The sequence below is a fragment of the Natator depressus genome, chromosome 13, assembly GCF_965152275.1.
Source record: "Natator depressus isolate rNatDep1 chromosome 13, rNatDep2.hap1, whole genome shotgun sequence".
NCBI classification, from domain to species: Eukaryota; Metazoa; Chordata; order Testudines; family Cheloniidae; genus Natator; species Natator depressus.
The window spans coordinates 26,721,327-26,745,950 of NC_134246.1; the positions used below are offsets into that span (position 1 = coordinate 26,721,327).

At 46.3% G+C, this 24,624-nt stretch overlaps 1 protein-coding gene across 5 annotated transcripts in view; it reads right to left on the reverse strand.

Annotated features, from left to right (window-relative positions):
* Nucleotides 1-5,551: 5,551 nt before the first annotated feature.
* The window catches only part of RALY (RALY heterogeneous nuclear ribonucleoprotein), a 270,120-nt gene continuing 251,047 nt past the window's right edge, over nt 5,552-24,624 (reverse strand). For 2 of the 5 annotated variants that reach the window (XM_074970295.1, XM_074970296.1), the window contains 4 exons: nt 23,714-23,874; nt 17,296-17,409; nt 14,410-14,555; nt 5,552-5,993 (listed from right to left, as the gene is read on the reverse strand). In XM_074970295.1, coding sequence (XP_074826396.1) covers nt 5,925-5,993; nt 14,410-14,555; nt 17,296-17,409; nt 23,714-23,874 — 490 coding nt within the window. In that variant the 3' untranslated portion in view covers nt 5,552-5,924. Of the gene's footprint in view, nt 5,997-6,225; nt 6,275-14,409; nt 14,556-17,295; nt 17,410-23,713; nt 23,875-24,624 lie in introns of all 5 variants that reach the window. The other 3 variants (XM_074970298.1, XM_074970297.1, XM_074970299.1) reach the window with 3 other exon arrangements.

The window sequence follows — 24,624 nt, forward strand, 5'->3', positions numbered from 1 at the left end:
GCAGCATGTTTTGGGCTCTGACCCGGAGCGGCCGTTCACCTCTCTGGTTTTCTGGTAGGCTTGCCTCATCTCCTTAAGTTTCACGCGTCACTGCTTCGGGTCCCTGTTATGGCCTCTGTCCTTCATACTCTGGGAGATTTTGACAAATGTTTTGGCATTTTGAAAACTGGAATGGAGTTCTGATAGCACGGATTCCTCTCCCCATACAGCGATCAGATCCCGTACCTCCCGTTTGGTCCATGCTGGAGCTCTTTTGCGATTCTGGGACTCCATCATGGTCACCTCTGCTGATGAGCTCTGCATGGTCACCATGTTGCCACGCTGGCCAAACAGGAAATTGAAATTCAAAAGTTCGCGGGCCTTTTCTGCCTACCTGGCCAGTGCATCTGAGTTGAGAGTTCTGTCCAGAGTGGTCACAATGGAGCACACTGGGATAGCTCACAGAGGCCAATACTGTCTAATTGTGTCCACAGTACCCCAAATTCGACCTAGCAAGGCCGATTTCAGTGTTAATCCCGTTGTCAGGGGTGTAAGGAAATCGATTTTAAGAGCCCTTTAAGTCGAAAAAAAGGGCTTCGTTTTGTGGACGGGTGCAGGGTTGAATCGATTTAACGCTGCTAGATACGACCTCAACTCCTAGTGTAGACCAGGGCCTAGAATAAAGAGAGCAACAGGGATTTGGGCCAAAGTAGCATCCCTTTCTGTGCCCAGCTGTTATTAGGATGTGGATTTATTGCTGTCACTAAGGGCCACAGTTCCAAAACAGCCTTGCTCCAAGTTAGGCACCAGCATAAGTGAGCAGGTTTTCAGACGAGCTCAGTGTGCCAGGCATGCATTGGGTGCTAGGGATTTTTGAAAATGTGGTCCTTGTTAGGTGCCAAAAATGTGAGCATGAGGTTGTTCTTGTAGGCAGTTTTGAAAATCTGGCCCTTTGGGCTTTTCTTGAGCCATAGGAGTAGGGCAGGCTTTTCACAAAGGATTAATGTCTGTGGGACAAGTTCTCCTCCCAGTTACACCAGTGTGGATTTACAGTAACACCAGTGAAGTTGCTCCTGATTGACACTGATTTGGGTGAGGTCAGCATCTGGCCCTTCCGTTCTGGAGGAGCTCCTGTACCATGATCCCAGTTTGACATCACCTCTCCTCTTGCCTTCTGGAACCTCGTCAGTGCTCTTTCTGAAGGGAAGAGTGTCACTTCGATCCTTCGCTCTATGAACAATATTTGATCTAGTGGTTCATAGATATTCTGACCACGTTATTATCACAATTACTGATTATTGTATAGTGACCAAAAATGTGCTCAACACTTATGAGAGACTTGAAATGGACCAACCTTTGGTTCCTTCTGTCTGGTAAATCCCTTCTCAGGTGATCTTGAGAAATGCTCTTCTGGACTGTCAGCAACAGACATTTTTTTTAGATGTCATCTCCAGTTTTAAATGTTTCTTTGGGGTCTCGATTAGGATAGGACTAGACGCAGGTATGTCTCTCAGAAGGGAGGCTATTCTCACTGAGATCTGCAACACGTTCCTGCTGCTCTTTGGATGAAACGATTATCGTCTCACTTTGTATGCCAACCTCATCAGTATTCACATTTTTAACTGATTGACCCAGAATGCAGAGCAACATTAATCATGCAATATGCCACCCTCCAGTCTATACTGTGTGATTGCTTTACCTCCGGATTTGCGTCCCTGGGGACTGGACACCTGGACCTCCAATAAGTCTCAATAGACATGTAAGGCCCATTTCAACAGGCAACGGGCCTAATTCACCTTTGCATTATTCTAGGTATGGAATTACTTTATAAGGCTGCTCTAACCTATGCCATGGTTGGGACACAACTGAACAGAGACTCAGAGAACTCCCTGATGCCTCCCACTTCTGGTGCTCTGAGTGGATCCCAGCCACAGCAGCGAATTTGCCCCTTAGTTTCTAAAAAAATCATATTAACCATACAGGGCCAGGGCCTCTGCTTACCTTGCACCTTGTGCCATCATTTGCATCTATGCAAAGCAGGGGGTAACAGGACAATGGTGCAAGTGGAAAAAGCATTTCACACTCTCTTTGCATGGGTGTAAATGATGAGACATTGTGAGGCAATGGGGACTCAGGCCCATTGCTTTCAAATTCAGCAAAGACATCAATCTTCATTCATCACTCATCATCATCAAACGCAGTAGTAGATTGTGCAAATACTACTGAGCAGCCTGCATTTGAATCCCTGTTTGATTCAAAGGATGTTTTAATAAATGCTCTTTTTTGGGACAAAGGGGAGGCAGGAAGGGAGGAGACAGGCGAGGACACATACTTTAGATTTAGGGTTATAGCAAAAGTGTTTTTTTTCCAATTCACAACATGGAAATGGTGAGACACTGACGTATGTTCAATGTGTAGTTACAATGGTTGCTTTTCTTCAAAACGCTAAGTTCCGGAGCTGACTTAAATGGTCTCCCAGGGGGAAAGCAGAGAGAAAGAATGGGCACAAAGGTCATGGGGCATGCTATTAGCAAAGAGCTGGGGATAATTCATGGGGAGGTGAGAAGAGGGACCACAGCATGAGAGATCAGAACATGGAGGAGACAGTCAAAAGGAAATTGACTTCTGGAGAGCTCAATACCCACATTTATTTATCCAGGAGCTAATTATTGACTGAGCTGTTGCCTCATGAATATTTACAGCACCTTGAGGGACCATGAGTCTTAATATTGACTGAAACTCAGTCAATGTATGTACTGTTATTTTGTGCAGACTACTACCTTGTACAAGCAGAGTATCTTTTAAGGGATGACAGCAGGGTTGTGTAGTTAGAGCTCTGCACTGCTGACTCTGACAGAGCTACACTACTGCTGTGTGACGTGATTTTTAGCTCGAGCAGACATACTCACGCTAGCTCTGATTGGGCTAGCATGCTAAATATAGCAGTTTGGTCGTGGTGGCATGGCCAGCAGCTTGGCCTAGCCAGCCAAGTATTACTCTGGCTGAGCTCCTAGGTGCAATCACAACTCAGATCGTCATGGCCTGGACCTGTAAAAACTGGAAGCATTGTAGAGCCACCAGTATGCTGATGCCCTTGTGCTGTTCTGTAACAAACAAGGAGCCGTGCTGATTCAGGTTCGGCGGGACAGAATGTGTTCTAAACAAGACCATCAAAATGATTGGGCGGGAGGGGGAACCCGAGGGTTGACCATGACCAGCTAATGCATTTTTAAACACCGCTTGCTTTGTCTACGCTAAATACTAAGAAGTGTTTAAAAGCTGATTAGTTAACACTTTAGATATTTGCCAAGCACTCCTAATTTTTCTAGTCTAGACAGGATGCAAAGGGTATTCCAGCCCAGCTGTCGCCAGGCAGGGAACTGCACTCTGCTGAGATTAAAAGGTTCTCCAATCTCCTGATTAACTTGAATGGGTCAGTTTCTCCTCTCACTTACACCAGTTTTACATCTGCTACGCCAAACCTGGCCATTGAATTAGGACCCAGAAATAATGAGATTGTCTTGAAAAATCATGAGATTATTAAAAATAATAAAACATTTTGGGTTCTTTGTATTTGCCTTCTGGTTTCTGAACCTTTAGGTGGCTTTTGGTTCATTCTCTCAAGTTTTTCTCTGCAACCCAGAGGCCTACAGACTTACTTTAAAAAAAAGCAAGATGAGAGTCTCACCGACTCATATGCCTCCAGGAGGTGGGACTTTAAGAAGAACATCAAATGTCATGAGATTCTCAATAAAATCATGAATTAGCAACACTTGCTTAGAGACCATTTGTAACCATTGCAGGTTGGCATAAATTAGAGCAGCACCTAGCCTGTCCTAAGCTGTTGGGGTTTGGAGCCAGTGCAAATGTGCCATGAGATTCAGGGAGCTGTAACTGGCTCCTGGATGGCTCCTCCCTGCTGTCCTGCACTGAGTGGATCTCCATGTGGAACAGAATCAGGGTCTTACAGACAAAACATCCTCAAATCCAGAAGAGCTTTGTTCAACCCAACAGACTATGCCTCATCCCAGGCAAAGCAAACCCACTGGCAGAGATGAAACAGGAAAGAGTGAATCCAGAAACACCAGATGGGTCCCAGAGATCCTGAAAAGGTGAGAGAGAAGACAGTAGAGGTGGAGTAATTTCCCTTTTTTTATTATACAGGATTTTATATACAAGGCCACCTTCTTCCCACATATTAGCATCATGGTCAGTTCATAGCAAAAAATTGCAGCTCATCTCTCAAAGCCTAGACAACAATGCTACAATGGCTCGGCACAGCACAATGGACAAACAAATAGTATCAGAACTGAAACATGGAAGGAAGAGGAGAAGGAAAAGAAAAGAATGGTCGTCCCTTTTAGCCCTCATGATTATTTCCAACGACGAAATGCAAGTAAAACGTTGTGCTTCAAAAGCCATGCTTACAAGCAGGCCAGGCTCTTTCGGGGAGGGAAGCATGGCCCCATGGCTTGCTTTCCACTCTGTCTCCCTCCTAAAGACTCTGTGAGAGGCCTGGGTTTGAGTGCTGGAGCAGAAACCAGGAGGCCGCTGGGAAACTGTTCAAGCGGCTCTCTGTGGTTCTGCTTTGTTTCATCCAGTTTCTTGGAGTTGGTCAAGGAGAAGACATGGGCAGCACTCGGGAGGGTGCGGGGGGGGCTCCGGTTGGCATGGCAGTGTGGACTGAGTCTCAGCCCCATCAACCTCTGAAGCCAGAGACTAGGAATAAGCCCAATAAAGAGGGAATCTGTGACCGTGCAACAGATGGGGAAGTGGGGGTCCTTTTACAGACTGTTTCATTTGAAGAAACCACCCATGTCTGCTGACCTTTGTCTTCTGGGCTGTGAGCGGGCTAAGGGCAGTGTGAATTCAGGAGTGGGGAGGGAAGCGGATGCTCTAATTCCCTCAGGCCCAGCATGCCGGACACTAACCCTCACAAGTCTTTTACGCTCAGGTGAGTTACTACACCCCCCCAGCCCCATTGCAATACACAGCGATGCAGAGTGGAGCCTGCAGGGTCGGGTGCAGGGACCAGCTCATCCCTCCCGCACCGCCTCCCAGCCAGACCTTGAAGGCTCCAGAGGGAGGCTGGAGCGAGGGATTGTGTGTGACCATGCTGCCATAGGGGATTGGGCCAGAGGGGAAGAGGTGGCATCGCACCCCTCAGCCTGAACTGTTTGATTGTCCAATAAAAGGGTGTCACACTAGCCACCTGGGTCCAGTTTCACCCACACCCCCTTATTCCACAGTGACTGTTTGCCTGCTTACCCTTTAGTTACACATTGTCAGTTGGATGGCTAAGAAACCAGACCTCTGAAGACTAAAGGTGCTCTGTTTCTGCTGCTCTGGCTCACCTATTCTCCTGTCGATGGCTTCCTTCTCTCTCTTTGTGCTGACATGGTGGTCCAAGGAGCCCAGTGCGGAACAAGGGGCATGCTACCGATTCCCTTACACTTGGAGGTGACCGTGCATCCAAGGTGGCTCATGGGATGAAAAGGACTCGGAACGAGGTGATCGGTCTGGGGAGGAAAGGTGCCCCTCTGCCCCATTCATGAACATGATCATATGTGTGAAACTACAAATTGTCCAGACCAACATACTCATTTCCCCAATTAACAAACACGCCGGCCCCTTCTACCTCAGGAACTAAATTCTTTATTGGATTACGACTAGCTATGTCTTCCCGCCTCTAAGGACAGCTCTGCAACGTCCCCGATTCATTTTACAATACAACCTCCATCCCAGAGAGTGGTCAGTGACGGTCATGGAGCGTGTGTTTGTCCACTGCCTAGGCCGGCAGCAGGGCTCTGAGGAGCAGGGATCCACTTGGATGACTGGTTTTCTTTGTTTTTGCTTTACAGATGGGTTGAAGATGTCGGTCCATGTTTCTCCTTTGGAATGCCAGGCGGAGATGACAGCAGCCCTGCATTTTATGCTTGTCCGGCTCAGCATGCCAGTCCAGGGTATAACCTCGTGCTCTCCTCACACTGGTGTTCATCGCTGCTCTGAATGTGCTACTAGGAAAGAGGAGGGAGAAAAACAGGAGCGTCACTCTCTGTGTGATTTAGGAGATGAACTTAGGGCTCAATCCAGAGCCCAGCTGAGCAGCCAGGCTTGGTGCTGGGAAAATGCACAGGGTTTGTTGGGCAACGCATCTTCCAAAGAAGCTAAGATACATAAGGGGGAAACGTTTCCCCCGAATCCAGCATGCAACCCTTGGAGACTTGAGAGCTACGCTAGCTGTACCTGCTTACTGTAGGCTGGCGTCCTCCATAACTGTGTAATGGCTGTTCTCCTGGTGGGAGGGAGAAGGCAAAGAGAAACAGAAACAGGAAATCAACATTAGCCCCTCCTCTTGGGCAGTTCCAGCACGGGGAGTTCAATGATTAGCTCAGACCATGGTGGAAGAGATGGAGCGTGGGGAAGGTGTCAAATCATCCAGGAACATGGACGGAATATATAATGTCACTGGGAAGCAGCAACAGTTGGGGTCCCTAGCATGGATATTCACACACAGCACTGAAAGCATGCAGGGAACATAGCAAACGGCCAGATCCTACAGGTGGTTGCTTGTTGTTTATGCCCTCTCAGTCTCTCCTGTTGAAGCTGTTGCATTCTGGGTAAATTAGAGTCGTTGGAGCAGGGGGACTGGATCCTGGGGCTCCTACCACCCCAGGGAGTGCTCTAACCACAGATCTAGCTCTCTCGGGACGGTGGGAGCTTCTGAGGGCGATGCTATGTTTGTTACATGCTGTGCACACTAACTGGGCTTCTGTTAGTCTGCGTTTGTTTCTGTTTTGTTACTTGCTGTTTCATTGTTTTAGGGGTGTTGTTGGGTCCCTGGCCTTCTCCTTGGGCATCGTGGGGGGTTCAGATCGGGTTCATGGGATCGATTTCAGATGGGTTTAGTGGTTTGACCCGCAAGCACTGGGTTTGGTGTGTGCCTGCTATGTCCTGCACTGGGAAGTGTGTTGCTGAGTGTAGGTGAGGTTATTGGCCATGCTAATATAAAAAATGCCTCTTGAATGAACAAATCTATAGTGATTTTACTGGCCGAGGAGCAGTTTGTGAATAATTTGGTACTGGAAGGACTCCGGATCAAGGAATCTTTTGTTCAAGTTTTTCCCTTGTTTACTCCTGTAATGTCCCCACTTCCTTCAGAGTGAGACGCTAGTGTCTGATCTCTTCCATTATGGGATGGGAGTTTCTCCTGTTAGTATGCAGATGTGAAATATGTTATGTCATTCTGCCACTAGGTTTAGGTGGTTCTAAACAGCCTTGAACCTGGTTTTAAAGCACCGTATAGATGGTGTTTCCTGTGAGGTGCTGCTGGTCACTTGAGGGGTTCCTGTCCATGCATGACTGGCTCGGGGGTTCCTGATTAGAATATGGGACCCCAGGATAGTGTGGAGGGTGCTGGGACATCAATTAACCTGCATCTGTATTGCCAGATTCTATCCCCTCACTCAGCCTATGTGGCCTGCCGTTGTCCAGGGAGCAGCCCCCAGAGAGGAACCCTCTATTGTGACCCTGTCAATTGCAGCTGGACTGATGCGAGTCCAGGAGATTGAGGAGCACCTCCCTTGGAGGAAGCAGAAATAGGTTCTAGAGATGGGGGTGAAGAACGGATTGACGAGATGGACTTTTGCAGGGCTGTTTCTAAATGGGCTAAGACTCTGACGGCCCTTGACCTGCTGGCAGTGGCTGAGGATGGAGCTGTGTACCCCGAGAAGGAGGATAGCATTGCACTGGATGGTAGCTCCATCCCTGGAACTCCCAGTGGGGTGCTGTCTTTCCCTGGCATGGTGAGTCCTCAAGCCCCCAATCCTGCATGCTGCACTGATGATGCTGGGTCCCAGCCTGCGACTGCACTGCCTGCCACTCTTGGACAATTGGTGTGCCAGCTGCTCCCACTGAATCTCCCTCCTTTGTGAATGATGAGAATATTAGAGTGGCGGCTCAATGTTCTTCTGAGCTGATGGAGCATGAGGGAGATGAAGAGGACAAAGATCTCTCTGAGTCCTCACTGATTCCTGATGTCCCAGCCAGTCAGCTAGATGGGAAGTGCGCTAAGAGCCATTCAATCTTACTGGGCTCTTGCCAGTGTTGTGGTCCCCCTTGGTTGACCCAACAGTTGCAATGGGGTACCTCTGGGTTTAATGGGTTGGGGGTCTTTTTCAGATCTGAAATGGCTCCTTCCTGGACTCTCTTTTCAGGGATGGGTTTTGATTCCCAACAGTCTTGTGGCCACAGGTGGCCTGGGCTAGTGTCCCCCCCCGGCCTTTTGGATCAGATTCTGAGGCATATTTGTTTGAATAGTTACCACTGGCTGCACCCTGCTTTGTTGTTCCTGCCATTAGATGCAGGGGGCCAGGGGCTCATTGATTTAGTCAGCAGAGTGGCAGCCTTTCGCCTCCAGTCTGTTCAGTGGTTGCTATATTCTGTCTTCCCGCTGGCCTGTATGTCCCTTGCTTTTTCTCTCCTCCATCCTGCTGCAGGGATGGGCTTTGACTTTCTCTTGTTTTTGTTGGACCTGTTCTAGATTTGCCTTCACTCTATAATGGTCTTTTTACCGCTTGTTGCCTTCTGCAAAGTGCATGGCCGGACCAGATGTTTTCCAGTTTATGGTTCTTGTAAGAGCTGCAGTTTTTTAACCCATCTTTTCATGCTGCAACTCTCTCCTCCAGGAGCCTGTTTTCTGCCTTTACTCAGCCATCAAAACCAATAACACTATAGTATTCAAAAGTAATATTCAAAACAATATGGGTTACATTAATGTGACTGCCATTTTGGGGGCAATTACTGTATAATATCATAGTTTTTGTAAATAAGGGGGTATGTATTTTTGTAAGTTTCCCCCCAAGTCACTATTTTACAGTATATTTAACTGGCAACTCTTTCTAAAATGTAAATGCTCATCTGTAGTGATTTATATTCTTGCACATACAGTGGGGGCTAATGCTGCTGTCTTTACCTAATCTTTACTCTGGTAAAACCCCCAGTCAATGCAATGGGAGTTTTGGATTAATTGAGTCTGCAGGATTTAACCCTCTATTCTGAAATCAGGTAACAATGACCCCGATGGTAATGATTACGTGCTGGGGGGATGAGTGAAAATTTCATGTGGAAAATGTAGTTCTGAATTCCCAGACATTTGTGCAATTAAAATGGCAACCTCAACACTGCATTAGCAGAGAGCCAATCCCCAAGAAAGACTGCTTCCTCACAGCTCCCATTGCTTGCAGTGGGAAATGCACCTCACAAATATGGGCCAGGGTTAGTTTGTTTTAACAGTCCTTGTTTAGTTTTTCAAAAAATAATTCTGATAATAAATAGGGAAAATGCATTTTTCTATTTGACCAAAAATTGCCTTGGCAAATATCTAGGGTCCAATTCTGATCTCAGTCACTCTGGGTGTCAATCAGAGTAACTCCGCTGAACTCAGTAGAGAGCCAGCCTTGTAAAAGCTCTGTAAGTGAAAGGAGAATTGGGTCCGCAGTTTGCCAGAGCAGCTGCTGAGGTCTTCTCCAAACACGTTCACCTTCTGGGTTGAGAACAAACATGGTCTCTTTTTGACCCCAAAGGGAGTTATTTCAGGAAATTATAAGCCACTGAAATCAGAGGCTGAGAATGAAGAGGCCACCTTGACAGTAACTAGAGTCAAAACAGCAATGCATAAGTGCATTCTGGCTAGAATAAGTGCCCATTGCAAAGCCTAATGTGGCTGGTAGTGAATGCAGAAAGGTATGCAAGTGAATACACATCAAATCAGTGGTGCTGGAACTAGGAGTGTTGGGGGTTCTGCCCCCCCCCCCCGAAGTAGGAAAAACAAACACCAAATCCATGGTTTCCATGGTTTCCATCAGCAGCACCCCCACTATAAAAATTGTTCCAGCCCTCTTGCATCAAATGAAAGATCATTCTTGTGATGAATATGTGAAAGCAAGAAATGGTGCCACGGGATCTCTTTATCATGCATAGCAAAGGCACCAGACCTCATCAAAGTAGGCACAAGCTGGAGAGAGTGAGGCCTTGTCTACACTAAAGGGAAAAGACGATATAAGCTATGCAATTTGAGTTACGTGAACAGCATAACTCAAGTTGATGTAGCTTAGATCTACTTACCGCAGGATTCACACTATGTGACGTCGACTCTCCCGTCGACTCCCCCTACTCTTCTTGATCTGGTGGAGTACAGGAGTCAACGGGAGAGCGATCGGCGGTCAATTTAGTGGGTCTTCACGCTAAATCGACCGCCGATGTGTCGATCGCTGCAGCATCGATCCTCCGGTAAGTGTAGACAAGTCCTGAGAGAATAACTCTATAGCTCAGTGGTTTGGGCACTCACCTGGGATGTGAGTCACATTCAAATCCCTGCTCCAATGAACATTTAAGTATTTTAGACAAAGTGGAACAAGGCTAGGGCACTCATGGGAGGTGGGAGACCTGAGGTCTGCTGGGCAGCAGGGGACGTAAAGTTAGCCATTGCTAAGGTAAGCCTAAGTCCCCTTTGTGGATCTAGCCTCGAGGGCCCAAATTCGCTGTTCAAGTAAATAAGCCAAATTCCATCAAAGTCTGTGGAGCTGCAGCCATTTACATCTGCAGGGAATTTGGTCCGAAACACGCAGACTGCCTCTCCCTGCATTGCCATGCTTGTTGCTTCTCTGGCACCCCAACCAAGCCACGCTGGCGGCTTGGCCATGCAGACCTGCTGCAAGCACCCGTCCTGCTCACCTTCTGAACTCTACAGGGCTGGAGCTGCCTCCCTAAGGCCAGGGCATCTGACCCATTCCGTAAGAGGGCCCAGTTCCATTTCTAATTGAGGTCTGTGGACTGGGGTATTAAATTTAGGGCTCGATCACCCCAATCCCGCCGGGGTCCAGGGGAAACTGGCACAAACACCAGGGGCAGAATATGGCATTTGTGTAGTTACTAAACTTCTATTGTGGGATTGCCACAGGGACAAAGGAGGTAGGTGCCCTACTTCTATTGACTTTCAATGGGTGTTTGGTGTCTAACTCCCCTAGGCTCATTTAAATGTTACAGCCTTAGCTAATACCATTGTTAAATATTTCCATACGCTTTTTGGCAGTGTGGCCTAGCAGATAGTGTGTACTGAACTGAGATTCAGGAGATCTGAGTTCATTTATTCGTAGAGTCCAAGACCCAAAGGGACCATTATGATCATCTAGTCTGACCTCCCATATAACATAGGCCAGAGAACTGTCCCAACATAATTCCTAGAGCAGATCATTTAGAAAAACATCCAATCTTGATTTAAAAATAGCCAGTGATAGGGGGTCCACCACAATCCTTGGTAAATTGTTCCAATGGGTTCTATTCCCAACTCTGACACTGGCCTCCTGGGTGATCTTGGACAAATCAATTTACATATCTTGCCTCAGTTTCCCCATCTGTACAATGGGGCTAATGCTATCAACCTCCTTTGTAAAGCATGTTTGCAATCTACTGAGGAAAAGTGCTCTATAAGAGCTAAATATTCTACTTCTTCGCCTATACGTTACTTATGTGGCTAGTGTCGTCCGTTTTATGCATCAAATTTAGATGCAGGAGCTTTTGCTCAATGAACTCCTCGCCTGAGGAGACGGATGGTCACAAGAGATGCGCCCTCACCTTAGGAGATATGCAGGGGCAACTCCTGTATTGAGCATCTTGGGAAGTCTGCAGCAATGGAGCTCCCCTCCTACACACCTTCTAAGCTGTGTAATACAGGCCTGACCCAAAGCCCATTAAAGGCAATGGAAGGGATCCCATCCGTTTCCATGGGCTTTGGGTGAGACCCTTGGAAGATGCTTCTCAAAAGGTGTGCAGAAGGGCAACTCATTCGGCTAAAGCTTATTTGTATCTGCTGAGGCATAAACTGACTGGCTCATAGACTCAGATTTTAAGACCATAGCAGATCATGATGATCATACTCTGACTCCTTGTATAACAACGGTCATAGGACTTCACCCCACATTCTCTATGTAAATGACATATGCAAAAGAAGCTACACGTAAAGCTATGTGTCAAACAAAGAAGATGCTTATTGCGGTAGAGAACAGAGGCTCCAGTCAGGATCAAGGCTTCATTGTGCAAGGTGCTGTACACGCACAGGAAGATTCAGTCCCTGCACCTCACGAGCTAACAGTTTAAGATATGTGGCCTATCTGAACTGGGGTTGCATCCATCTGGCTTTCACCCAGACAATCCAGGTTTTGGTTTCTGTGTCTGGGTGCCATCTAGGGTTGCCTGATGCCTGGTTTTTGGGGACCTGGCAACCCTAAAGGGCACCCAAACCAAAAGTCTGGTTATCGCAGGGGCAGGGGAGGCACCAGGTCATTAACCCATGCCAGACCCTGCTCAGCCAGGGCCGCTTCCTACCTGCAGGAAGGCTCCTTGAGACAATGCAGCAAGCGATGGGGGGATGGGGGAGAGGAGCGAGCGATGGGGGCCAGGCCTTGGGGAAAGAGGTGAAGCATCTGGGGGGAAGAGGTGGCAAAGAGGGCGGGGGGGGGGAGGGGGAGGGGGAGTGGGGGCTCAAGGGAAGAGGCAGAGCAAGGGCAGGGCCTTAGGGGTCTGGTTACCAGAAATTAGAAAGGTGGTAAACCTATAAATCAGAGCAGGGGTGAATAACTTTTTTAGGTATGAGAGACTTCTGAGAAAAAGTAATAAAAGGCCCCAATCTTCGGGAATACCAACAGATGGGGGCTGTTCTGGTTAAAGTGGTGTGAATATCTGTTTTTTTTTGGTTCACTGGCTGTTTAAAAAAAAAAATTGTATGTTTTGGGCTGACTCGAAACAATTGTTTTTTGAAAATTTTGGAAAACCAAAAAGAAAAAACATTTGTTGCAGGTCGAAGGCAATGTTATATTCAACATGAAACAGAATGCTTTGTTTCATTTTCCAGCTTTTTTAAACTATACATTTTTTTAAAAAGAAGTCCATTTCTGAACAAAAAGTCATTTTGCACTGAAAAATTGAAACATTTTGATTTTTTTCAGAATTTTTTTAGGCTTCTTTTCAACCAAAACAGTTTGGCAAAATCAACATGAATTCATGAAATATTTCAGTTGACATGAATCTGCATGTTCAGCAAAAAAAGTTTCAGATGAAAAATTTCACCTGGCTCTAGTTCTGATGTTTGTAAGTCAAGGGATACATGGAATGGAAGGAGCCAAAAAACCCATTGGAAGTTATTGCAGAAATGTTTAAACATTGCAATTTTGGGATTAAAATATCTTGAAAATGGCATCTGTGATTTGCCTTAAAGTTTGTGAGAAAATGCCATCTGGTGGTAAGATGCAGCCTGACAAATGGCAGGGCCTTTGAGAACTTTTTCACTAAGTTAGACGACTGTGTGTGTTCATTATCAGAGTCTTGCTTTATCCTTAATTTGGGGAAACAACTGAGCTTTCTCTAATTATAATACGCATAGCAAAGGCTCCTATCACGGTAGTATCTAAGCAGGGTCCTGATCTTGCAAAGCACTTAAGCAGATGCTTAACTTTAAGCATGCGAATAGCCCAGTTGGCTTCAATGGGAGTAGTCACAACCCCAGATCCATACAGCACACCGTTAAACATGTACTTCATATTAAGCACATGTTTCAATCCCACTGAAGTGAATGGAACTTAAGCACATGTATAAAGTTAAGCACATGCTTAAGTGCTGCCTTTAGTTGGGATGGGAATAAGTGCATGCTTCAGTGCTTTCCTGAATCAGAGCCCACATGCTTAAACTTAAGCACGTGTCAATGTTTTGCTGGGTTGAAGCCCAGGACCTGTGCTGAGAAACAGCTGCCATAATTCCCCAGAGGTGGGCACATTTCAGGGGTGGGTGAAGGCTCTGCTTCTACAGATTTTGCAACCTGCTGTGGGAGTTTGGGCTCTGTCTGGATGAAAGACACTCTGCAAATGCAAATCATTATGAATGTGGTGCTGTAATAACATATCTGTGCTACATGCTCCAGCACATCTCAGAATCATTTATTACGGAGCAAAGCAATTTGTACAAACCAGGGATTAATTGTTACAAAAGCACAAATAAACATGGCCTGAATATGCAAAGCTAGCCATGACAAAGCCCTGGCTGGGATGATTTAATTGGGGATTGGTCCTGCTTTGAGCAGGGGGTTGGACTAGATGACGTCCTGAGGTCCCTTCCAACCCTGATATTCTATGATTCTATGATTCTGTGATTTTTCTACAGCATCTCTGCATACTGCAATTAATGTAATGCTTTTCCATCATGGAGAAAGGGCTGGGGTAGGGGAATACAGCTGCAAACAATCACAGCATTAAAGATAGTGATTTATTTTTAAGAAGGAAAAATGAATTTTTCCAGTGGTTTTAATAAGCACCAGTAAAATTAGAGCTGGTTGATTAATTCCCTTAGCAGGGTGGGGGTTCCTCTCCCATTGTTGCTTACCAGTTCGTCTTCACAGTCATCTCGCGTGAGTCCCTCCTCTTCTCCCTCCTCCCCGTTCAGTGGCTCCTCCGTGTTGATTTCTGCCTCTGATGCTGTGTCGTCCTGGGAGATCTCACTTTTGTTCCCATCTGCCTTCTTTCGTACCTCTGAGAGACAAGAGCCGGGGCAGCAAGGTCAGGAGGATGCAAAGGAAATGGAGGCGAAGGAACAGTTTGGAGTTACACTCAAATAGTCCAATGGGGGTCAGATATTCAGAGCCCATGAGGAGCAAGTTTATAAATAATCGGCACGCGTCTCTTCCCACACTGGGATAACTCCACTTACTCGGGTGGAGCTAACCCACGCCGGTGTGTGTGTGTGGGGAGAACTGGATCCAGTGACTCAACTCTGACCTTCAGGAACCACTTCCACAAATGAGGATGGGACTGCCATCCAATTTTCAGTGGTGATTTTGTGGGGTAGATGCCTGTCCACTAGGATCCGCACTGAGACCCGCCCTATAGCTCCTCACAACGCTCAGTCATTACACTACCAACCTGGGCTGGATTTGAACCAGCAAAATCGGGGGATAGCAGGATCCATGTCCTGATAGCTACTCTGTGAATCACCCAGCTCCGCAGCTGTGGGTATTTTAAGCATTCTCCCCCCTTTTCCATGATCCAATGTCCGTTTGCATGGGAATAAGAGCAGGAGTCTTCTCCATTCCAGTAGCTCAGGCTGAGCTACAAAGGGCCTATTTTCCAACACCATCAACATTCTCCTGAAGTTTGTACACTTAAATTCACCCTCTGCACCACCCAAGTCCTCACATAGGGTTTAAGAAGCGGTGACTAGCCCATGTGCTTGACCTCTGCATAGGGGAGAATTCCGTGCCTTAGTGAAAAACATAATACAGCAAACCAGTCGAGTAAAACAACTCTACCCGCTGTAGCTGGAATCACCATGTCCTATCCTCGGAGGAACACAAATTGACTAAGGCGCTGTAGCCTGGGCACTTATACCGCTCCCTGACAGTCAGGGCATTTACCAACTGGGTTGTAGTGTCTGTTTAAGAATTTGGAATCTTACCCCTTTGGCAAAGAAGTTGGCTGTCTCTGCTGCTAACTCTGAAGGAGAAATCGATTAGTGCCTATGGCTGGGAGCATGCTTCCCCTAGACTGGGGCCCTGACCATGCAAAGACTCATATGCCTGACTTGACTCGTCCCTTTAAAGTCAATGGGGCTATTTGCAGTGTGTAGGGCTAACCCCCCTGTTTAAGTCTTTGCAGGACTGGGGCCTGAATTGTTAAAAGTAAAAGCAAGCGAGATCACTGAGTGCTTGGATGCACATTGGCTCTGCCTCAAGCTAAACCAACTCAACAGAGCCAGCTCTAAGGGCGAGCAGGGCTGTTGCACTGGGCACCAACATCCAGGGGGCACTGTTGCGCGGTGCCTTTTTTTTCTTGCTCTGCTCTGATTGGCCAGCCTTTTTCATTGTTATTTTTCTCGGCTGATTGGCCAGCTGTGGGGTTTGTTGGGTTGTTTTGTTTTGTTTTTGTTTTCTGCTTGGCCACTGTGGGGGGTGGCTCTGAAAACTTTTTCCAACCTGGCCAGCAACATAGCTCAGGCCACTCCTGAGAGCCAGGTCAGGGTTATCAGGGCATGCACACCCAAATCTTTGCCAACTAGGGTTGCAAACCCTCCAGGATTGTCCTGGAGTTTCCAGGAATTAAAGATTAATTTTAAATTAAAGATTATGTCATGTGATGAAACCTCCCGTAATACTTACAGCCGAAATTGGCAACCCTGAATGCCAACTCAGGCAGGAGTGTTAGCAGGGACTGGAGGCACAGGAACATTTAGCAATGAAGTTTGGAAGGATGACTCAGCATTGCCAATTCTCACAATTTTATCACAAGTCTCATGATACTTGAAGCCCCAGCTCCTGGAATCATGTGACGATGAGCTAGATTGTCAAAGGTATTTAGACACCTAACAATGCAATGGTGCCTAGCAGGATTTTCAAAAGTGCCCATGCACATAAAAGGCATTTAGGCACCTCTCTGTATCTTTAGGCACCTAAATGTCTTTAAATATTTGGTGAGTATCTCAGCTTTCTTTTAAAATGGCAAGTTTGTTTCTAGCCATCTTGGCTACATAGAAAAGCTTGAAAACTTGACCCTAGTGTATCCCCAGGGCTCAGAAACCAGAAAGCTAGGAACCCCTGCCCCCCAATTCATTATTTTTGAAATTTTCCTGATTTAAAAGTGAAGCTCATGATTTCTGGGGACCTGACATGCTTTCTGAAACTCGTGGGGTTGGCAGTGCTGGATTTCAGAATCAAGATTTACCACGTTTTGTTGTGATTTTTAAGGGGGGTCCAGATTTGTGGATGGTGGGGCGGGGGGGGGGGGGGGAGGAAGGGGAAGCATACCATTTCTTTTTTTCCTTTCTTTTTTGCTTGAAATAGGACAATTTTTGAGTGAGCATGGATTGAGTCTTCACTCAAACATGGTTCAAGTCTGAAGCATAAAGCCCACAAAGTTGTGGATTTCAATTTCAGGCAAAACTGAATTTACACCAGAAACACGCAAAGACCATTGTGTGCGACAATTTCACCAGTTAGCAGAAATATGGATTTCAAACTCCTCAGGGCAGGCACCTCATATCCATTTTGGTCTGCAGTGTACCCAGCATGCTCTAGGTGCTATATGAACACAAAATAACAGCATCTTAGAAAGTGGTGATCCAATGGGGTAATAACTTAAAGTAACAGCCAATACAAGAATACAGGCCTCAAGTGCCCAAAGAATGGCCTGCAAAGTCGAAATAACTGGTTTTGAAATGGGCTGCTCTGCATTTGAGCTCCTTGCCCTCTCTCAGTGCCATTATGTGCAGCTAACTGACCTGTGCATGATTTCTGTTCTTCAGCAATCTGCTCCAATCTGCCCAGAAGAGCATCAATGTTGGATTTGATCTGTGTCAGCTCGGTTTTGATTGTCTGCAGCTCATTGCATTTCACTTCAAAGAAGAGAGGGAGAAGGACAGGCTTTATTCCATGTTGTTATTTTACATATTAGCGTTTGATTGGTTTTTAAAAAAGCTTTAGGATTAGTCACAAAACCTTCAGCCCTAACAGAGCTTGGCAGCCACAGCAACACTGTGGAAATCTCCCAGTGACTGGGACGGAGGGGATGCAATCAGGGATAATCTGGGGTGTCAACACGGAAACTGTTCGGAGCCACTGAAGAGATGGGGTGGGGACTGCTTGAATGGGACATCCTAGGAAATGAGATGGGATATAACCGGGGCAGCTAGCAGTGCACTCCCAACAGGAGTTAGAGCTGGAGGCTGTTGTAACTGTATATAAATATTATGCACACATGTAAACCCACTGCATGGAAATCCTGGGGCTGCCCACCAGCCTGCTCCATTCACTGGGGGCCAGGTGGAACACCAGGGGCCTTTCCAAGAAACACGGACTACTGGCAAGTGGGACAGGTTGAGACTTTTGGGAAAAGCCCATTGCCTCTTTGCTGTCCCAGCAGTAACCTGCTCCCTCCTTCTCTGGCCTACCTTTCTGACGTGATTCACTGCCTGCTGCAAGTTACTGATCATGCCATTGGGCGAGGTGGTACCAACAATAAGGGGGAGACAGGAGGTTAGGCTGTGGCCTGGGTGGAACTGGTATGAAGCCAGCATGAGCTGGGAACCACTGTTGTAAGGCTCAAACAGTTCCTGGCTAGCAGAGCTCCCCTCAGTCTCCATGTTACACTTCCCATTCCCAGCCACTAGCCAGCAGCACTGTAATTTTCCTTTCTCGGAACAAATTACTGTGTCCCATTCCTGCACACAGAGCTTTGATTGCTTGGGCCAGCAGAGTCTGGAAGCAGGGCTGCTGCTGCCCATACCAGAACTCACAGGAGCCTGCTGATGTTCCCAGCGCAGGCCTGCAAGTCCACATTCCAGGACAATTACAAAGTCCCAAACTGACTTTGGATGTTGGATCTGTATATGCGGACCCTGTGTTGGCATGTGCCAATGGGCATATGTGTGAGCACTTGGGCAGCTTTGAGCACCAACGGGAGAGGTGCACGTCTACCGAAATGGCATGCACGAATGTACGGCCAGCAAATCTGGAGGGTGTAACAGATACAGTTGCACATTTAGTAGGTGTATTTTAGACAGAGCCTTTGAAAATCCAGCCTGCATCTTCACCCCTTGACTTTGGAAATCACTGAGAAGGCTTGGGCTGATTATGTCAGGACCCACTTGCTGCCAGTCCCCTTAGGGCAGGGAGAGGCCCAGAACCCACATGCTGGTGCCCCTGGAACAGGTATCTGGAGGGTCACATTTTGTACCTTACTCAACTTGCAGCAATGTCTGCCCCCCTGATTTTGGTTTATTTCACCCACACCTGTCAGCAGGTGGCTGTGCTAGTTCCAACCGGGACGGGTGATCACGGTATCTTGGCCTTACCCACAGACCTCAGGTGCATGGTCATTTCATTTACCTTGTAATCATTTCCTCAAGAGGAAAGCTCCATACTTCACCCTCAGGCCCAAACTTTAGAGTAGCAGCAGGGCTGGATTACCCAATAGGCAGACTAAGCACGTGCTTAGGGCACCAGCAAAGCAGGGGGCACCAAAAAAAAAGAGATTTCTTTTGGAAAAAATGTAATATTTCAAAAAAAGCATCGAAGTAGTCATCATGGGAAAAACCAGAACTTTGTTAGACTTCCTTACACTCCGCTACACACTCTTCCCCCATTTTTCTGTTCTCTTTTTGTTACTTATCCCCACCTAAACCAGGGGGGCATCCTACTAACGTAGATTGAAATAATGCGAGGAAATCAGATCCTGTCATGCATTGCAATAAATTTATGTGTTATTATTGTTATAGTCTTCTGAGTTATATGTACTTGATTCATTTTTTTCTTTCTTATATATATATTATATATATACATAAAAATAGTGTACGTTGTGTAATTTGTTTTTTTTTTTAAGTTCAGATAACTGAGATAAGGGGCAGGATGAAACGTAACCAACTGAGTGGAGCACAGAAACATAAACTGGTGGAAGAAAAGAAACAAAAAACTAGTGAAATTTTCCAAAATCTTCCAAAGCTGACATCATTTTTCAAAGCGAATCCAACAGAAGTAACATCTTCTCTCAGTGGCACAGACATTGTTCCAAAACCTGTAGGTGTTTCAGAGACTGACCCTTCTTCTATTGGTGAAACAAACACCATTCCAGAACATGTGGATGTGTCAGAGACTGTAACTGATCATCCTACTCCTGGTGGTAAAACAGACGTTGTTCTAGAAGGTGTGGCTGTGTCAGAGACTGAACTTGCTCATGCTGTAAATAATAGGAGAGAAGATCCTGGTATGTGGGTTGATTTTAGTACCGATGATGTAGCTTACTGGATAGATCGTGGACCAAATGACTGTCGACACCACACCGGGCCATTTGAGAAATCACGTCGGACTTTTACCAATGGCAAACAAACAAGATATTGTCCACAAAAAATACTTTTTGGCATGAAAGTGAATGGTGAGAAATACACTCAAGAATGGCTACTGTATTCACCATCAACAGGGTCTGTGTACTGTTTTCTTTGCAAACTGTTTGCATATAAACCTTCAACATCCTGGTTTGCTGCAGATGGATTTAGTGACTGGCGGAACATTGTTTTAATTGAACAACATGAAAATAGCACTACTCACAGAGATTCAATGTTGACATATTTAAATCAAAGACAGTGCTTTGGATTGACACAAAAATTGGAAGAACAAATTAAAGGGGAGCGTGAATACCGGCAACATGTCTTGCAGCGTGTTATAGCCTTTATTCAAACATTAGCTGAATGTGGTCTGCCTTTCCGGGGATCAAATGACACATCTGGAACATTGCATAATGGAAATTTCTTGGGATTGTGGGTCAGTTTGACCCATTTTTAGCAGGCCATATCTCAAAATATGGGAATGCTGGCAAAGGTAACCCATCATACTTATCCAAGACAATATATGATGAACTCATTGGTCTAATGAGTGACAAAGTTCGTTCAGCTATTGTGGATGAAATAAGTACTGCTGGGTACTCCAGTTTATCTGTTGACTCTACACCTGATCTTTCACATATTGAACATTGAGTATTGTACTAAGATATGTGTCTCCCACAGATGGAAAACCAGTTGAATGATTTATAACATTCCTCAATTTGAAAAGCCACACTGAACTAGAGTTTGTATTCATGTTGACCATGTGGAATGAAATTTTACAACACTTTTACCACACAAGTCAAGCTCTCCAAGAAAAAGAATTGGATTTGAATTGGATTTGAAAACATGTGCAGATATCTGTCAATCATTAGCAGACCACTTACACACTTTGAGGAATGATTTCGAAAGATTTGAAGACATATCAAAAGATATCTTGCCTGATACTAACTACAAAGAAGCCCAGTCCTGCAAGCGAATCTGGAAAAAACAAGCAAATGATAGCAGTGCAGCAGAAACAGCACTGAATCCTAGAGACAAATTTCGCGTATCTACTTACTACGCTATAATTGATACACTTGAAACTCATATGAAGAGGAGAGGTGAAGTGTACAAAGAAATATCATGTAGATTTTCTTTTCTAAACAATATGGACTTATTTGATGAACAATATTCACAAGGTTCCCAAAAGCTAGCTGACTCATATCCTGTTGACTTGAACATGAGTTTCTGTGGAGAAGTACGGCAGTTCCACTGTTATATGCGCGCAAAGTTTAATGAAACAGGAAAAATGGAATTCAGTCACATTGATCTTCATGACACAATATTGAAAGAGGGAATACAATGTGTATTTCCAAATGTAGAGATCACACGACGTATTCTTCTAACATTGATGATTACTAATTGCTCCGCAGAACGCTCTTTTTCTCAGCTGAAAAGAATAAAAAACCCTCAGAGAACAACAATGTATCAGGACAGACTTGATTCACTTTCCCTATTGTGCATGGAAGCGGACATGCTTCGTCAAGTCAGCTTCGATGAACTTATCCAGAATTTTGCAATCAGAAAATCTAGAAAGAAGCTATTTTAATTTCCGCATACATGTAAGTTTTGAGTCATTTCAAAAAATAAAATTTTATTTTACAGTATAGTATTGTTTTTATTTTGAATTACCATAATCTTTTCAGTGCTTAGGGCCTCTAAAGGTCTTAATCCGGCCCTGAGTGGCAAGGAATGACATTGCCATAGGTGCCGACTCTGTGGGTGCTCCAGAGTTGGAGAAACCAGGGAAAAATAGGGGGTGCTTAGCACCCACCGGCAGCCCCCCCAGTTAGTGCCTCCCCCTCCTCTCAGCGTCTCCTGTTCCCCCCAGCTCCTCCCACCCACCGTGATCAGCTGTTCCGCGGCATGCAGGGGGTGTGTGTGGGGAGGGGCAGAGTGAGGGCAGGGCATGCTCAAGTGAGGGGTGGAACAGGGCGGGGCGGAGCGGGGGCAGGAAGAGGTGAGGTGGGGTGGAGCGAGGGCAGAGCGGGGGTGGGAAGAAGTGGGGTAGGGCTTGGGAGAAGGGGTGGAGTGGGGGCAGGGCCAGGGGTGGAGTGGGGGTTCAAGCACCCCCAGGCAACTAAGAAAGACGCCGCCTATGAACATTGTCCATGCAATCAGAGCCTGTGAAATCCTGCATGCTGATGGTTTAGTGAAGTCAGTGCTCCTGATTTACATGTAGCCATTGACATGCAGGACAGAGTATATCTCGGGAACACCCGCTTCAAATTCCAGGCCGGCACTTCACAAGGACCAAAGAGGAGACTGCCTGTAAAGCGCTAGTTTTACGCTGAGCCCAGTGCTGCTGGAACAGGACTTTGGGAGTTAAGTCAGCTCTCTTGGCCCCTCGTGCAGGAGTCTCAGGTCTTGGTAATCTGGGACATTTCAGTGCACAATGTGCCAATACTGCCCATCTTCACTGGTGAGCAGTACGAACGTGGAAATGGCGAGCAAGGAACAGCCTTTGGCTGAGTTCTTCGGAAGGACTGAGTATGCTCAGATGGAGGATTGTAAAATAGGGAACCACGTGCAGCCTTAGGAGAAAGTGTAACCAACAAATAATAATATCAAATCAATCCTTTGGGTGAAATCCTGGCCCCACTGAACCACTGACTCCCAGGATTTCACCCTTTGTACAACACAGAACCTTGCTAGCTTCTCTTAATTCGCCGCTTGTCAGCTACTGACTGTTGTATATCGGTGAGTGAAAGTGAAAGAACAGGATTTAAAAGAAAGGAAGGTCAGTGCATCCCTGGATATTCGCCCTTGGTTTGTTTGGAAAAGCAGCTGAATGTTAATTATTTAGAAGACTTCACAGTACACGTAGCACGGTATATTGTGTAAAGGTCTTAGAAATATGAGGCCTCATTATAGATCTGTGCCAATGAGTCCGGGTTGAGAGGTGGGGTGAGACTGACTTTATGACTGTGAATGATGGGGTGTGCAAAGTAGCCAAGTGTGAATTAGAAGGGCTTGCCTGTATACACACTGCATTTCCTCCAGAGATCTTGCAGATCCTTACAAAGTAGGTTGGTGTCATTATCCCCATATTACGGATGGGGGAACCGAGGTACAGGAAAGGGAAACTGACTTACCACGCAGTAGGCCAGTGGTAGAATTAAGAACAGAACCCAGTTCTTCTGAGTTCTGCTACCTTGATCTCAGCAATAAACCATGCTGCCGCCTTATCGTTCCCAGCCACCCGCTCCCTATTATTGCAGCTGCTGTTATATGTGAGCAGCTAGAACTCCTTCTTACTGGTGAACCAAACCAAAGACCCACTCAGTTACTCTATCGAGCAGGTACAAGTAGAAGCAAATATTAGGTTTTTGTATTTTTATATTTTATTTTTATCTATGGTCCCTGGGCTCCTGACAAATTACCAATATGGCCCTTCCTCTTCCAAAGAATGAGCACCCTGCTCTGAATTATGGGTCAGCTCCAGGTGTATTTAATTAGTGTAATTAAGGAGGAAGCATAATCTAATGGTTAGAGCATGGGACTGAGCGGTAGGACACCTGGGTTCTATTCCCAGCTCTATCAATGACTTGTCCACTGATTTAGGGCAAGTCACTTTCCATCTCCATATTAGAGAGTTTCCCCATCTGTAACATGGGGATAACAACATTCACAAGGGGGCTGTGAGGCTTAATTGATCAGAGCTTGGGAAACACTTGGAGTTTCTCAGTTGGCCAGTGTTTTATAATCTATCATACAGGTGATCTGATGGGATGTTGGCACCTTGTCCCTTGTGTTTGATCTACCTGCGTACATAGGTACTCACATTTTAATTTGGCAGAGCTGTTTGCAATGGCGGCCGATCTGGCGAAAAGTTTGACGGGGAGCGTTGCTTTTACACGTCGGACTAAGGGGATGGTCACCCGGGGACGCTTCACAGGAACCACCCTGGGGACCGGAGAGACCCGGCCTCGATACTCGAAAAGCCTGTGTGTGTGAAAACAGGTTACAGTCTGCAAACAGTGGAGTGAGAGCCGCACTTTCAGCATGAAACGGGACTTGGGAGATAGGCCAGTAATAGTCACAAAGGGGAACGGTGCATAATCATGCCACTAGAGGTTGCTGCCGCTACACACAAACGAGCTGCTGCTACATGACACCATGAAGAGTGAGACAAGGTGGGGGAGGTGATATCTTTTATTGGACAGACTTGTGTTGGTGAGAGAGAGAGACAAGCTTTCAAGCTTACACAGAGCTCTTCTTGTCTCTCTCACCCACAGAAGCTGGTCCAATAGAAGGTATTACCTCGCCCACCTTGTCTCTCTAGTACCCTGGGACGAACACGGCTACAACACCACTGCAAACACCCTGACTAGTGACAGAAAGGAACCAGGACTCTGGCATACAGTTTGACGGTACACGTTCCAGCCCTTATGCTGGCAATTTCTCTGCATGCTGAGATCACTGTCACTAAATGCAGTGGTCTGTTATGTAATGTGTTTTGTTAACCTGCCCCTGAAGGCTTTTGTTCTCAGAAATAATTGACGGGATCAAGACCCTGTAAGGGCTGGGGTGCATTTACAGGGGAAGGAACTTTGGTTCCTCTCCCCCCTTCCATTCTTCCCCTTCTCCTTCCTTTGCATTTCCTCTCCCCACCTCCCAACCTCCCAGCCATCCCTGTTTATACCCTGTGTCACAAGGAGCTGGCAGGACGGAGGGGGCAAGTGACCTTTGAGA